Source organism: Brassica napus, chromosome C5 (assembly GCF_020379485.1).
Source record: "Brassica napus cultivar Da-Ae chromosome C5, Da-Ae, whole genome shotgun sequence".
NCBI lineage: Eukaryota > Viridiplantae > Streptophyta > Magnoliopsida > Brassicales > Brassicaceae > Brassica > Brassica napus.
Window position 1 is genome coordinate 9,479,580 of NC_063448.1, and position 15,718 is coordinate 9,495,297.

Genomic DNA, 15,718 nt, shown 5'->3' on the forward strand with positions numbered 1-15,718 from the left:
TGTGCTACATCAGTTACCCTCGGGTGACGTACAGAGACGATCCATGGGTTACTGTAACGCAAATCAACCTAAGAGGACGAGTGGATGGAACTTCTGATGATGATGAACCATTGCAACCAGAGTCTACCAGCAACACCCAGGCAGTTGAAGATTTGGAAAATGTTCAACTCGTTGAGAATTTGACTGTGTTTGGACATGATGATGTCGTACATTCAGAGCCAGAAGCCGAGGTTGGGGAGTTTGATGAAGATTCAGAAGATTCTGATTAGTTTTTTTTTTTTTTTTTTTTATTGGTCCGTCGGAAATCCCTCGCAATATAGCGACGACATTGGGTTTCATTGAAATTTGGAAAGGTCGTCGGTAATTCGTCGGAATATACTGACGACATGTGTTTCTATAAAATTTCAATCATAAAAATCTATAAATTTAGATGCCAAAACTATGAAAATAACACATAATAAGTGTTTAGTATAGTATTAGATCGCAACCGTTCAAATATAACAACTCATTAAAATATTTATGTATGCATATCATTGTTTTCATAACATCTCATCTTAACATTATATACTTATACAATCATATTCATATAAGCTTACACTACAAAAAAATGTTGTTGTGTAAATCGTGTTATAAAACATTTTTATTGTTAAATCTTTATGCAAATACTATATATATTATCAAAGATTTGGATTTTGCATTTAGAAACTTGAAATCAACACCCTAAACACTAAGTCGTCGGAATTCCGTCGGAATATACTGACGGACACATTCCGTCGGAATATACTGACGGACACATTCCGTCGGAAATTCAATTTGCCCGGGAGAACCAAACCGCTTGAAAATTTTCGCGAATCGGCATTTGGTATATTTTAATTATACCGACGGAATACCGACGAACCCGTGTCCGTCGGAATCCTCGGATATAATAACCCTCCTTCTTCCTTCTTCGTTATCTCCGCGGCCTCTCTCTCTCTCAAAACGAACACTCTCCGGCGATTTCTCCATCTCTCCGGCGATTCCGGCCCTTCTCCACCTCTCTTCACCGGCGAATCCTCTTCTCACCCTCATATCTCTTCCCCAAGCCCCAAATCATGTAAGAATCATCCCAAACCTTCTTTTATATCAATTGTTTAGGGTTTTGGAAGTTAGATCTCGGATTTTAGGTTGTTTGATTGAAAATTTTAGGATTGAATGGATAGTTTAGGATATATAAGTTAGGATTGTTGTTTTAGTTTTTTTTGGAACATTTTTTGATTTTTAAAAACGTTTTTTTGATTTTTTAAAACATTTTTTTTTTATTTTTAAAAACATTTTTCAAGTTTCCAGTAATGAAATATATATAATAAAACGTTTTTAAAATTTTTTAAAAATATTTAACAACATTTTTCTATATTTATAAATTTTTTATAATTTTGTATACATATATATATATATATAAATCATGTATAATAAAAATTTTAAAATTTTTTATAATTTTTTTATAAGTTTCCACTAATAAACTATGTATAATAAAACGTTTTTTTTAAAAAATTTATAAATATTTAACAACAGTTTTCTTCATTTATAAATTTTTTATAATTGTGTATACATATATACATATATATATATAAATCATGTATAATAAAAAAATTTAAATTTTTTTATTATTTTTTATAAGTTTCTAGTAATAAACTATGTATAATAAAAGGTTTAATAGTTTTTTTTTAAATGTTTATAAAACCTTTTGTAAATATATAAATGAAAACATTAAAAATAGAAATGATTTGAAAATATGTTTGATGTATTAATTTTTTTTTTAGGGCCGAGGATGAACCCCGCCCCGCAGCCCGTCTTCGACGTAGTTCGGTGAGCAGTTCCCGTGCATCGGGATCATCTCATGACTCGGTTCCCACATATATTCCCGCTCCAGCTCCCGCTGCCCCTCACGCTGCTGCTCAACAGGATCCGGGGGTCATGCCGGTTCATCTATTGGTTCAACAACCAGGTCGAGAGCATCTCCCGGTTCTCCAACCCAACCCACGACGAGGCTATAGCACTTGGTTAGTATTTTTTTTTATTTGTACCGTTATGTTTTTTTCCTTTAATTAACTTGTTAACTTGTATTTTTTTTAAAAGTTCACCAAGTCGAAAAATGGCATTAGCCGGAGCATCAACCAGATGATGTACTCCATGCTCCGTTTTGGATATCCAAAGTGGAGTGTGATCCCTTCCGACGAACGAGAGTTGTGGTTTCGTCAGTTTGCGGTATAGTAACTCTTTATTTTTTTAAAGTTTTTACATTTTTTTTAATATATTTACTTATTAAATTGTGTTTGTTTTGTAGCAAGAGTTCAACTGGCACTCCGATCTTACGGAAACAGTCCGTAAGAAATTCAACGAAAAGGCCATGGACTCTTATACAAAGCAGATAAACGCGTGGAAGACAGTTTGGCAGAAGAACAAGAGGCCACGGTTCATCAACGGGACGGTGTGGGAGCAGTTGATAGCTCATTGGGAGAAGGAAGAAACTGCAGAGACGTCTTCTAGGAACTCCAAGAACCGGAAGAGCGATCGTGGCGGGAAAGGTATGTATGTGCACAACCTCGGCGCTTGCTCTATGTCTACTAAGGAGGATGAACTTGTAAGTTTTTTATTATTATTTATCTTTATATTTTTTAAATAAATATTTTATATATTCCTTAGCTAATAATGGCGATTTTTTTAGATCGAAGCAAATTACGGTAATCCCGTTGATCGTCTCCAACTCATTAAGGTGGCTCACACTAACAAGACGACATGTCAAATTCAGGACCCTGTGATCAAAGGTGTCGTTGATTTGGTGGAAGATGAAATAGTTTCTCAATCTCAGCCTCTCTCTGATGACGGCGACTCTACGGGAGCTTCAACCAACTTGTCTCTATTGCAAATAAATGAGATGGTTGAAAAGGTAATTTTTTTTACTAATATATTTTTTTATAATGTCGATTACTAACTTGTCCCTATTTACTTACTTTAAATATTTTTGTAGGCGGTTCCTAAACGGAAAGGAGGCCGTTTAGTTGGGTTGGCCCGCCGTGCTTCTTCGTATCCGGCATCTTCTTCGCAAGCTCCGTATGCCGATCCCATGATTCTCGAGGAGCTACATGACAAAGATGAACAGATTGGGGCATTGGAGGAGCAGAACACCACTATCCTTTCGGAGAATGCCACTATCCGTTCGGAGAATGCCACTATCCTTGCTGAGTTGGCATCCCAGAAGAAGTTCAACACCGAGATAATGCAGAAGCTAGATCGCTTGATGTCTTCGAGTTCATCTTAGTTTTTTTCGGCTTTTTAGAACTTTCGGAATGTTTTTTTTTCTATTTCGGTTTGTATGAATTTTAAACTTTCTGAATGTTTTTTTTCTATTTCGGTTTGTATGAATTTAAATTATATAATATTATTAGTTTTAAATTTCTGATTTTTTTTAATTTATTAATATAAAAAAATATATAAAATTGCAAAATCAATTCGTTTTTAAAATTTATATAATTCGGAATATACCGACGGACAAATATCCGTCGGAATTTACCGACGAACCAGTATTCGTCGGAATATTCCGACGGACAAATATCCGTCGGTATATTCCGACGACCATTGTCCGTCGGAATATTCCGACGACCATTGTCCGTCGGAATACACCGAGGAATCCACTACGTCGGAATTGTCCGAGGAACATTCTCCGTCGGTACATAGTTTTTCCGATGAATTCTGGTCTCGTGTCTCCGCATCGTAATATCGTCGGAAGTTCGTCAGAATGACGTTTCTCGGTATTCGTCAGAAAGTCGTCGGAAGTTCTGACGAAATTCCGACGAATTTTTTTTTTCCGACAAAACGATACCGACGGACAGGTTCGTCGGAAATTCGTCGGAATCGGTCTATTCCGACGAATTTCCGACGATTTCGGCCATCAGAATCCCCCTGTTTTCTTGTAGTGACTATACTATATATTTTGTTCCATTCTATTTAGGTTTAGGATCTACTTGGATTTAGGGTTTAAAGAGTAGGATTTAGGGTTTAGTATTTGGAAGGTGGTGGTTAAGGTTTGGGTTTAGTGACCCTATCATGTATTGTTCCATTTGACGATTAATAAAAAGTGTTCTATTTTTTTAACCAATATATACTATACTATGTATTTTGTTACATTCTATTTAGGTTTGGGGTATATACTTGGGTTTTTGGTCTATAATTGGGTTTAAGGTTTAGTGATTATGATTTAGGGTTTAGTATTTGGAAAGTGGAGGTTGAGTTTTGGATTTAGTGATAACAGTTTAAAGTTTAGTATTCAAAATTTAGATTTAGATTTAGAGTTTATATATGAGTTTATGGATTATATTTGGTTTTAGGGTTTACTGATTAGGGTTTAGGGTTTAGTGATTATAGTTTAGGATTTATTATTTAGATGTTTGTGGATTTGGGATCAAATTTATTATTTATGGATTATGATATAGTTAAATTTTTTATACTATTTGAATGATATGGAATATAACAGTCCGATTTAATTGTGAGAATTAAATGGAATATACTATTTATTGTAAGAGTAATTTATTTTCATGAACAGATTTACTGAGCACAGAAACATATGAAGTAGTTACGTAAATGATGTGGATGGATTTGGTGTCTTCATTTTCAACAGTGAGCAGTAAATATCGACCATACCTTATTTTTTTCAACGTCATCTACGTAACTTATTCACCGGTTACTTGTACCAGAAGAGGGTATAACCTACTAAACTTGAGCTAAATGTTATTGATTTAATAATGTCAAAATCATTATCATATTCTTAACTATGCTTCCAAAATTAGCTATTTGGCAAATTAACCCTAATTAAAAAGCCAATACTTAACAAGCCGACAGAAATCATTGTGGAAACATCAAAGTCAAAGTAAAAGGAAAAGAAAGGTTGAAACGATAGCCTACCGATGTCCATCTAAATTCACTGTTAAGTAAAGGGAAATCGACCAAAAAAACACTGAACTTTGCGGGAATTGCCAAAAGAAACCTGGACATATGGGCTAGCCAATAAAATCCTGAACTTTTGTTGACTTTTCGGGTTTATTAAGAAACTTACGATTGACTGACCAGATAAACACACCGTTAACCGAGTTAACTGTTAATTAAGCGGACGTTAATTTTGGGTGTTAAAGTATACGACGTCGTTTCATCACTTTGTCTGATCAAAGACAAACGACGTCGTTTATATAGCTGTGTTATTAAAAATATGGGTTTCCAACGGCTCGAACTCGTGTACTCGGGTTTAATGGTAGGGGTTTTTGCCACTGAGCTAGTGGACTTTGCAATAGATTTACGAACACAATTTCTTTTATTCTTCGAATCCGAGTTAAAGACAAATTAATGAAACGATGCGTTTTACATTAACTTTTTTATTAAAAAGATGGGGTTCCATCGACTCGAACTCGTGCACTCGGGTTTAATGGTAGAGGTTTTTGCCACTGAGCTAGTGGACTTTGCAATGGATATACGAACACAGTTTCTTTTATTCTCTTTGAATCCGAGTTAAATGAATCAAAAAGAAACGACGGCGTTTTCTCCTCCGATTGGTATAAACCCTAAATGGGCGAAATCATAAATCCAGTTCGCGATTCAAGCTCGATTCTCTTCGATCTCGTCCTTAAGAATCTCGATTCTCATCTCTCCTTCTTCGAGTATCGCATGATGAGTTCGGGTTGTGAGGATTCGTCTGTGAATACGATGGGAATTCGTGGTATCCCGGAGCAATGCGGCTGTGGTCGAAGAACTGGGATATACACATCAAAAACGAAGGTCAATCCAGGAAGAACTTTCTTTAGATGCCCAACGTTTCAAAATGTAAGTGTTTAATTTGATTGTGTTTAAGAAAAGAACATAAGATTCAATGGCTAGGTAGTCAGTGAGAAATTGTTTGAATATAAAGATTGTGTTCATGATTTGTGTCTAGGATCACTTGTATAAATGGGTTGATGAAGCTGTCTACGAAGAGGTTCAAGATGCATTGCCAAAAGTTGAGTGCTTTGCATCAGATGTTATGAAAATTAAAATGGAGATCGAAAGCATGAAAACCGTGGAGGAAGAGTTGAAAGAAGATGTCAGGAAGGCGAGCAATGAACTTAAGAAGCTGAATGTGATCATGAAAGTGGGCTTTTCGGTGGTTTGTTTAGGCGTTGTGATATGTCTTGTGTTGATCATGTTTGACAAAGCAGATGGGTTGTCTATGAATAGCTACTAGGAGACTCTGTTTATGTAAAGCTATGTTTATGTAAGAATCATGGTTCATGTAAGGCTATGTTTTAAGACAATGTTTCAGTAATGTTTATGTTTTACTTCTTGATTGTTTATAGAAGGACAAATGAACACACCAATGAACAGACCATCAAGATAAACAACATGATGAAAACACAAAGATAATAACCAACACTATCTTCATTGAGAGTTTCAAATTAAAACAGCAGGAAGAGAAGAAAGAAAAAGGTAGTTCTTGTTCCAAAAGCATTCAGACAGAGACACCATCATAAACAACAGACAACGAAAGCATTCAGCATGTATCTCCTTTGCCGTGAGCTTAGGATTCAGCCTTAACCTCTCAGCAAATAGACTTGCAATTGCTGACCTCTTAAGTATCTTGGAATACCCTGTCCTCTCACACTTATGGTCATTGACGTATGTCTTTACCATCAACTTCTGTTTCCTCCTATCATACGAACAGTAGACCATCCAGGGACAAGGAGCCTCATCATCTCTCATCTCAGCGGCACATTTTGCACCCATCTTCAAGCTACTGGATCTGTAGTACTTGATGTTGTATCTGGTTTTCAGGGTATACCTCAGACAGGCATGTTTGAAGTCCTCAGCATCTGAAAATGTCTTGCCTAGCTGAAGGAGCTCCTCTGGATCAGTGTCTTCTCTGTAAGCTTGCGCAGGTCTCATCTCCTCTTCATTCTCATCATCTGATGACAGAGGATCAGGGATTTTATCATCATCCCATGCATCATCATCGCCTTCGTCTTCATCAACCTCACAGTCATCATTTTTTGCTTTATCACCAAAATAAAGACTCAAATATGTGCAACCAACTTCCTCAATGCCAGCAATACCATTCTCATCTTCCCTACCATCATCACCTATATCCCCAAATTCCTCAATCTGGAGAAATTCTTCTCTGTCATCACCATCATCACCTAGACTCCTCTCCGAGTTTACCTTCTGCTTCTTCGATTGTCTAGGAGACACAGGCGACCCGCCATATGAAGTTCCCCGCCTTGTCTTCTTCGCAACTGTTGATGCCAACATCTCAGTCTCTGGCCATTCTTCTCTGTCATCACCAGAAGGAGCCACATTTACCTTCTGCTTCTTCGAAACTATAGGAGACAGAGTTGAACCACGCCTCGTGGCCTTCACCGGAGATGGCGACCCATATGAAGTTACCCTCCTCGTGGTCTTCTCCGGAGATGACGCAGGCGACCCATATGAAGTTCCCCGCCTTGTCTTCGACGCCTTCGACACCTCTGTAGATGCCAAAATCGATATCCCTTCAACGTTTTTACGAATCCTCGATCTCTCCGGCGATGACAAACTCACAGAAGCATCGCGTTCTCCACCCTTCTTCGACTCTTGAACCGCTTCGTCACTCCCGTAATCGAAATTCCTCATCGCTCCGAAAATCATTACCTCCCTTCCATTCCTTGTGAACTTCGTCTTTACCATCTCCTCACCATTACAAGAGAAATCTCCAAATCGATTTGAGAAATTAGGGTTACGTTCAAACACGGGTTTCATTTTGTTTGATTGAAATCAAACACATCTTTTGATCAATAAAAATAAACATGTGTGATAATCTTCCGAAAAGTCCACTAGCTCAGAGGCAAAACCCCCTTAGAACCACGAGTGCATGGGTTCGAGTCCAGGCAACAACAATTTTAATTAAGCAAAACAACGTCGTCTTGAGATTTTGTGTTTAACAAAACAACTGAATGAAACGACGTTGTTTCACTACACGGCAATAATTAACGGTGAGTTAACATTGTCTTAACTGTCGGTTAACGGTGTGTTAATCTGGTTAGTCAACCGTAAGTTTGTGAATTAACTAAAAAAGTCAACTAAAGATCAGGGTTTTATTGGTCAGGTTCGAGTATAGGTTTTTTTGGCAATTCCCGCAAAGTTCAGTGTTTTTTTGGCCGATTTCTCGTTAAGTAAATGATTTTTTCCCTAATAATAAGTATGACTGAATGATATAACCAGCTGGATTTCTAAGTTGAAGGTGATTTAAGGGACAGAAATAAATAAAATAAAACTAACTGGATGACAACAACAACAACATAAGAGGTGAAATATATATCCATAGAAAATTAAGTCGAAGGTGACTTTTAGTAGAAATAAAAAATGTGAGGGTAGATTTTGAAATAAGATAAAAAGAAGGCCCCTCAAAAGAAACGGCGGAAGAGACTAGCCGTTGGGGATTTCTCAGATTCAAAATCTCTCTCAGAGCACGCACTTCCGTAAAGAAAAAAGAAGCCCAAAACCCGTTTCACTTCTTCTTCCACGAGAGGAGACTAGAAACCTCTCTCACTATCTACTTCACTCGCATTCTTTTATTCTTTTATTTATTGGTTTCATCACTGCCTCGATCTCTCTCTCTTTGATCCGAGAGTACATCTCCGATTCCTTGTGTTCAATTTTCTCTGTAAGTGTTCGATCTCCTACTTAATTTTACTGTATATCTGTTTAGTGAATTGAATTGCTTTTTTGGAAGTTTTGAGTTTTAAGCTAACCTAAGATTACCTTTTATGGATTAGTGTTGCCTTATATTACATAGATCTGAGTAATTCTTATCCAGAAAGTTTATAAATTAATCCCTAGATTTGGGGAATTTTTAAGCTGGAATTACTAGATCTGATGAAACAATCTGTAATCATTTGTAGGAAGACGACAATGAGAACTCCTGGAACTCCACTTTCGAAAACCGACAGAACACCAGGTGGAAGCTCAAGATCCAGGGAGGAGAAAATTGTTGTTACCGTGAGGCTAAGGCCATTGAACAAGAAGGAACAGTTAGCTAAAGACCAAGTGGCTTGGGTATGTGTTGATGACCATACCATTGTCTCTAAACCACAGGCTCAAGAACGTTCACATCACCAGTCCTCATTTACATTCGGTAATATTAAAAGTCCATATCTCTGCCTTTTTGTTCTGTTTCCTTGGGAATCTGAGTGCCTAATGAATGCACTCTTTTTTTTGTTTCAGATAAAGTGTTTGGACCAGAGAGTGTCACAGAAGATGTGTATGAAAATGGTGTTAAGAATGTTGCATTGTCTGCTCTGATGGGCATAAACGGTAGATGCTTAATGACTAGGATAGTCTTGTTTTGTTTGTAGCTTTTACTTGGATTGATCAGGAGATGACTAATATGTTTTAATGTTTCAGCAACAATATTTGCATATGGACAAACGAGCAGTGGGAAGACATATACCATGAGAGGAGTAACGGAGAAAGCTGTCAATGATATTTACAATCACATAATTAACGTAAGCCTATGATCAGAGTTTAAAGTCCATGTTATATATGTCAGTGCAGATCTTTTGACTAGTTGCTTCTTCTTTTTTTTATAGACCCCTGAAAGAGACTTTACTATCAAGATCTCTGGTCTGGAAATATATAATGAGAATGTGAGGGATCTGCTGAATTCAGATTCTGGACGTGCTCTTAAACTCCTTGATGACCCTGAGGTATCACTTATTATTTACATTGAAAAAGTATCATTTTCTTGTTGATGTTTATAGATTTGTTTGAAAGTACACTTCCATTGATCTCATAACTTAATGATCTGACATTGCAGAAAGGGACTGTGGTTGAAAAACTGGTCGAAGAAACAGCTAATAACGATCAACACTTGAGGCATCTGATTAGCATTTGTGAAGGTAACTTGGGCTTGTTGCATCACAATCTCCAAAGGTTATTCATGTTAGACGTTTCTGACTGGTGTTTACTTTTTGATAGCTCAAAGGCAAGTTGGAGAAACTGCTTTGAATGATACGAGCTCACGGTCACACCAAATAATCAGACTGGTAACGTTCTTGATTCATTTTTTCACTGAAACAAGTTTCCATATACCCTACAAAATGTTAATAACAAGTTCTTTATGGCAAAGCAGACAATACAAAGTACTCACCGCGAAAATTCAGATTGTGTGAGGTCATACATGGCTAGTCTGGTAAAAATAGATCCTTTTTCTTTTCAGTAATCACTTTTCCTTTTGAACTTTATGTGTTTAATCGGTGGGTTTGTGAATTCATTGCAGAACTTTGTGGACTTAGCAGGAAGTGAAAGAGCGTCACAGTCGCAGGCAGATGGAACGAGGCTCAGGGAAGGTTGCCATATCAATCTTAGTCTAATGACCCTTACAACTGTCATAAGGAAACTAAGGTAAGATACTTACATATCTGTTGAGAGTGACACTGAAATTTCAAAAACTCTTATAAATTGATTTCATCTGAATTTGTGAACTCTTCTTAGTGTGGGGAAGAGAAGCGGCCACATACCTTACAGAGACTCCAAGCTCACTCGGATATTACAGCATTCACTCGGTGGAAATGCTAGAACAGCCATTATATGTACACTGAGTCCAGCTTCGACTCATGCTGAACAATCAAGAAATACTCTATACTTTGCCAACCGAGCCAAGGAAGTTACAAACAATGCCCAAGTGAATATGGTAATGATATTTCTTCCATACCTTTTCCTTTTTTTGAATAAAAACAAACAAAATATTTACTTGTTAGTGTTGTAACTACTACAGGTTGTCTCTGATAAGCAACTAGTGAAACATCTTCAGAAAGAAGTGGCTAGATTGGAGGCAGAGCGTCGCACACCTGGTCCATCGACAGAAAAGGATTTTAAGATCCAGCAGGTTACTATTCACTTCAGTAGTGTCAAAACCGCAAAGATTATATAATAAACCAAAGCTTTGATTTAGTGATGGATACTTCATGATTTCTTTAGATGGAAATGGAGATTGAAGAGCTTAGGAGACAAAGAGATGATGCACAAGTCCAACTTGAAGAGTTGCGCCAAAAGCTTCAAGTGGAACAACAACAAAATAAGGTCCCTAAGTCTACCTCTCTATCTCCCTCTCTCTACTGTTTCTATATATACTAACAGACTTTGTCTGTATCTCAGGGCTTAAATCCTTTTGATTCACCAGACCCACCGGTCAGAAAATGTCTTTCCTATTCTGTTGCCGTGACCCCTAGCGCGGAGAACAAAACGCTAAACCGAAACGAGAGAGCAAGAAAGACAACTATACGCCAATCTATGATACGCCAGTCATCAACAGCTCCTTTCACACTGATGCACGAGATCCGGAAACTCGAACACCTTCAAGAACAGCTTGGGGAGGAAGCAACAAAGGCTCTCGAAGTACTACAGAAGGAAGTAGCTTGCCACAGACTAGGAAACCAAGACGCAGCTCAGACAATCGCCAAGCTTCAAGAAGAGATAAGGGAGATGCGTACTGTGAAATCATCATCCACAGTGCTTAAAGATGTTGGAGACGTCATAGCTCCTAACAAGAGTGTAAGTGCTAACTTAAAGGAAGAGATAACAAGGCTCCATTCACAAGGAAGCACCATTGCAAATCTAGAGGAGCAGCTTGAGAGTGTTCAGAAGTCGATTGATAAGCTGGTGATGTCACTTACAAGCAACACCAACGCTGGAGATGAAACTCCGAAGACAAAGAATCATCATCATCACTCAAAGAAGAAGAAGCTTCCATTGACGCCGAGCAGCGTGTCCAACCGCCAGAATTTCTTGAAATCTCCATGCTCTCCTCTTTCAGCTTCTAAGCAAGTCTTGGACTGTGATGCTGAGAACAAAGATCCTCAAGAGAACAACAGTTCTGCAACTAGAGGAGGGACAACGACACCACAGGAGACTCCACAGAAAGGAGGAGAAGAAAGCGGAGATGTGTCGTCAAGAGAAAGCACTCCAGGGTACAGAAGATCAAGCTCAGTGAACATGAAGAAAATGCAGCAGATGTTCCAAAACGCAGCGGAGGAGAACGTGAGAAGCATAAGAGCATACGTCACCGAACTCAAAGAACGTGTCGCCAAGCTACAGTACCAGAAACAACTTCTCGTTTGCCAGGTGCTTGAGCTGGAAGCAAATGAAGGAGCTGGATACAGCGTAGAGGACGAGGAGAAGACCATAGAGGAAAATGAAGAGCAGAGTCAAGTGGCGTGGCATATAACATTCACAGAGGAGAGACAACAGATCATAGAGCTGTGGCATGTCTGCCACGTCTCCATCATCCACAGGACACAGTTCTATCTACTGTTCAAAGGCGATCAGGCAGACCAAATCTACATGGAAGTCGAGCTGAGACGGTTAACTTGGTTAGAACAACACCTAGCAGAAGTAGGTAACGCAACTCCAGCTCGAATAGGTAACGGAACTCCATCTAAAAATGGCGATGACACTGCAGTTGTATCTCTATCATCAAGGTACGTACACACACATTTACATACCAGTGAGTCTCTCTTACATTAGTCACTTCACAAAAAGCTAATGTGTTGTGTTTACGGCAGTATAAGAGCATTGAGACGTGAGAGGGAGTTTTTGGCGAGAAGGATCAATTCGAGACTGACGCCTGAGGAGAGAGAGGAGCTGTACATGAAATGGGACGTGCCACTGGAAGGGAAACAGAGGAAGCTACAGTTCGTGAACAAGCTATGGACTGATCCTTACGACTCAAGGCACGTGCAAGAGAGCGCAGAGATAGTGGCGAAGCTTGTTGGGTTCTGCGAAAGTGGGAACATCTCTAAAGAGATGTTTGAGCTCAACTTCGCCATGCCTTCGGATAAAAGGTGGAACATTGGTTGGGACAACATCTCTAATCTTCTTCATCTATAAAACATTTTTTTTTTGTTTGTTTGTGAATTATGTTCTATTATCATTTCGATTTGTATTCCTTCGCATTTGACAGTCATATCGTTTATCCAAGAATAATAGATTTTGACTGATGCTCTTGCACTACTTAACGTACAAAAATACGGGAGTTTAACTCAATATGCCCCCAAAAATATGGGAGTGTAAAGATTTTATTTATTTATTTTGGGTATATATGCCAATATATGCTGGGAATCTAAAAGCTACTTTGCTCTCAACTTAGTGAGTCAACGAAAACAAAGTTTTGAAAACTCGTGAGTCAACCCAACCCCCTCATATGTTTGCTGGAAACTGGGCCTTGCAACGTATAAGATTATTTGGGCCTGATTCGGGTCAAAACCCGTTTAAAAAATCCGGATCCTACCGAATCACCTCAGGGAAACGGGTCGGCGTACGCTCATCAAATCAAGCGTTTAATAACAGTGGAAACTTTCGATTTTAGCGTCGCCTCGAAATCGAAAACTCGAGACTAGCAGTGAAGATATCGAAGAAGGAGAAAATGTCAAGCTAGCTAATCGGATCTCGTTTCTGGCGGGAAGATACTGAAACTCTGAAATTGGATTCCTCGTGAAAGTTATATCTATGGCTACCGTTGCTTCTAAGCTCTATTCAGGTCTTAACTTCCTCTCTGATTTGAAAACCCTAACATATAGTATGAAAACGATTCTGATTGTTTTCCCGCAGACGATGTAAGTCTTCTAGTGTTGTTGCTTGATACGAATCCCTTGTTCTGGAGCAATACGTCGACGACATTCTCCCAGTTCCTCTCTCATGTAAGTAAAGTCTCTTTCTTTCGAATTAATCTGTGAATCATTTCGTTTTGTGTTTATGATTTTGATGTTTGTTACGTTAGGTGCTTGCGTTTCTGAACGCGGTTTTGGGGTTGAATCAACTGAACCAAGTTGTAGTGATAGCTACTGGGTACTGTTCGTGTGATTACATTTACGATTCGTCTTTGACATTGAGTGGGAACTCCGAGAGTGGTAGAACTGGAATGCCTGCTCTTTTTGCTTCTTTCCTTGAGAAGTTGGAAGATTTTATTGTTAAAGATGAGGAGCTTATCAAGGAGCAGGAGCATGATGAGAGGATAGCTTCTTCTCTCTTGTCAGGATCACTCTCTATGGCTCTTTGCTGTATCCTTCTGAATGCATTTAGCATTTGATCACTCTTCTTTGTGTGTTTTTTTCGCAAGTAAAGGCCTTTGTCTGTATGCTACATAACATCATGCTAGTGATCTTAAGGCCTAGCTTCCTCTTAAGTTAGAAAAAAAACTGATAGCACTTTAAGGTCTATATGTGTGTTCTCGGCTAAACCTATAGCAGAGCCATCAGTTTCATTTGTTTTTGTCTGATTTTCCGGCTAGATATACAGAGGGTTTTCCGTTCTGGACATCTTCATCCCCAGCCTCGGGTGCGTGTTCTGTATAATATACATCTCAATCAGTTGTCTTGGTTATTATTTCTCATCTTGATTGCTTGGTAGAAATCTTCAGCTTAAATTATGCATAAAGGCCCGCACTCTCCTATTGTTTGATTGCATAGCTCTTTAAGAATAGAACTGATTGTGCTATTGGCATGTGTGTGAAATACAGATTTTATGCTTGCAAGGCTCCCCTGATGGCCCGGAACAGTACGTTTGCTTCTATAACTTTTTTCTACTTGCCATATCATCTCCTGTTTGTCTGGTCTCATGAAGGATGTTGTTCTTCTTTTCAGATATGTAGCGGTTATGAACTCTATCTTCTCAGCACAACGCTTAATGGTACTCTTTGTTTTGATTACTTCTTTGGGATTTAAGGTTTCTCAATAATTTCAAAAATCTGTACCTCAAGTCACTTGGTTATTTAGGTACCCATTGATTCCTGTTACATAGGTACACAGAACTCGGCATTTTTGCAGCAGGTAATATCATTTCTCCCTAGAAGCTTCTTAAATCTTCAACACCTCAACCTATGCATTAGTTTTTCATCACCTGTGGCATATCTGTAGGCATCTTACATAACCGGCGGTGTACATCATGCACCTAAACAGTTGGATGGGCTGTTTCAGTTTCTAACGGTATGCTCTCAGCTTAAGTCCAAACACAAAACATTACATGTGCACTGCGTAGTTTATGTGACTCGGTTACATTAGCGTAGTCGATGGCTTACAACTTCTCTTTGTTCTGTTTTGCATAAAAGACGATCTTTGCCACTGATTTGCACACCCGCAGCTTTGTACAACTTCCAAAACCCGTTGGCGTTGATTTTCGAGCATCGTAAGTGACAAATATAGAACGCTTCCGGTCTTCCTCCGCATGTTTTTTATAAGAGATGGTTAAATGTAAAAAACTCGCAGGTGTTTTTGCCACAAGAAGACTATCGATATGGGGTATGTATGTTCGGTATGTCTGTCCATTTTCTGTGAGCATCACAAGAAATGTTCAACGTGCGGGTAAGAGATTTTGACCCCTTGTTGTTCTTTCTCAGTATAATAAGCTAGCGACAAGTTGTTTGATGGTAAATATGTCCAAAAAATTTGAAATTTGCAGGTCTGTTTTTGGTCAGTCTAAGCTTGATGGTGCTTCGACTGTCAGTGAAAAGAAGAGAAAAGCTCCTGATTCTTAAAATCCATCTTTTACGCTGGAGACACTGCAATCTTTCTCAGTAGTATTCAAGCATTGTAGTCTTTGCGTTGATTTACAAGAATCTATGAACGAACGACAACACCAAATTGAAAATCAACTAAATTACAGTTTTGATCAAACGCTTTTTTAATTCTCAGAA

General features: G+C 38.4%; 3 protein-coding genes across 3 annotated transcripts; all 3 read left to right on the plus strand.

The window, feature by feature from the left end:
* Positions 1-3,579: 3,579 nt before the first annotated feature.
* On the plus strand, positions 3,580-6,341 carry LOC106427099 (uncharacterized protein At1g43920, Chloroplastic-like). Its single transcript, XM_013867836.3, has 2 exons — positions 3,580-5,847; positions 5,957-6,341. Exons 1-2 carry the CDS (start codon positions 5,593-5,595, stop codon positions 6,242-6,244), a joined length of 543 nt encoding a protein of 180 aa, XP_013723290.2. The 5' UTR covers positions 3,580-5,592; the 3' UTR covers positions 6,245-6,341.
* A 2,125-nt stretch (positions 6,342-8,466) lies between these two features.
* LOC125587518 (kinesin-like protein KIN-7A) lies at positions 8,467-13,029 on the plus strand. The gene is made up of 14 exons (XM_048758228.1): positions 8,467-8,695; positions 8,934-9,166; positions 9,256-9,345; positions 9,436-9,536; positions 9,621-9,737; positions 9,848-9,929; positions 10,009-10,076; positions 10,163-10,222; positions 10,310-10,434; positions 10,525-10,723; positions 10,808-10,918; positions 11,011-11,112; positions 11,188-12,509; positions 12,594-13,029. The coding sequence occupies exons 2-14, from the start codon at positions 8,944-8,946 to the stop codon at positions 12,916-12,918; spliced, it is 2,925 nt and encodes a 974-aa protein (XP_048614185.1). The 5' UTR covers positions 8,467-8,695; positions 8,934-8,943; the 3' UTR covers positions 12,919-13,029.
* Positions 13,030-13,371: 342 nt separating this feature from the next.
* On the plus strand, positions 13,372-15,715 carry LOC106427086 (general transcription and DNA repair factor IIH subunit TFB4-like). The gene is made up of 11 exons (XM_013867821.3): positions 13,372-13,567; positions 13,639-13,727; positions 13,808-14,087; positions 14,318-14,364; positions 14,546-14,583; positions 14,670-14,715; positions 14,802-14,855; positions 14,943-15,011; positions 15,134-15,210; positions 15,291-15,386; positions 15,484-15,715. The coding sequence occupies exons 1-11, from the start codon at positions 13,537-13,539 to the stop codon at positions 15,557-15,559; spliced, it is 903 nt and encodes a 300-aa protein (XP_013723275.2). The 5' UTR covers positions 13,372-13,536; the 3' UTR covers positions 15,560-15,715.
* Positions 15,716-15,718: the final 3 nt, after the last annotated feature.

What these genes read in the sequence shown, in the direction of transcription:
- LOC106427099 (XM_013867836.3), top strand. Translation starts at nt 5,593, where the DNA reads ATGGGCGAAATCATAAATCCAGTTCGCGATTCAAGCTCGATTCTCTTC. An exon ending in GATGCCCAACGTTTCAAAAT is followed by an intron (nt 5,848 to 5,956) that starts GTAAGTGTTTAA and finishes ATTTGTGTCTAG; the next exon opens with GATCACTTGTATAAATGGGT.
- LOC125587518 (XM_048758228.1), top strand. Translation starts at nt 8,944, where the DNA reads ATGAGAACTCCTGGAACTCCACTTTCGAAAACCGACAGAACACCAGGT. An exon ending in CACACCAAATAATCAGACTG is followed by an intron (nt 10,077 to 10,162) that starts GTAACGTTCTTG and finishes ATGGCAAAGCAG; the next exon opens with ACAATACAAAGTACTCACCG. An exon ending in ACTGTCATAAGGAAACTAAG is followed by an intron (nt 10,435 to 10,524) that starts GTAAGATACTTA and finishes AACTCTTCTTAG; the next exon opens with TGTGGGGAAGAGAAGCGGCC.
- LOC106427086 (XM_013867821.3), top strand. Translation starts at nt 13,537, where the DNA reads ATGGCTACCGTTGCTTCTAAGCTCTATTCAG. An exon ending in ACTCTCTATGGCTCTTTGCT is followed by an intron (nt 14,088 to 14,317) that starts GTATCCTTCTGA and finishes TTTTCCGGCTAG; the next exon opens with ATATACAGAGGGTTTTCCGT. An exon ending in TCCCCTGATGGCCCGGAACA is followed by an intron (nt 14,584 to 14,669) that starts GTACGTTTGCTT and finishes TCTTCTTTTCAG; the next exon opens with ATATGTAGCGGTTATGAACT.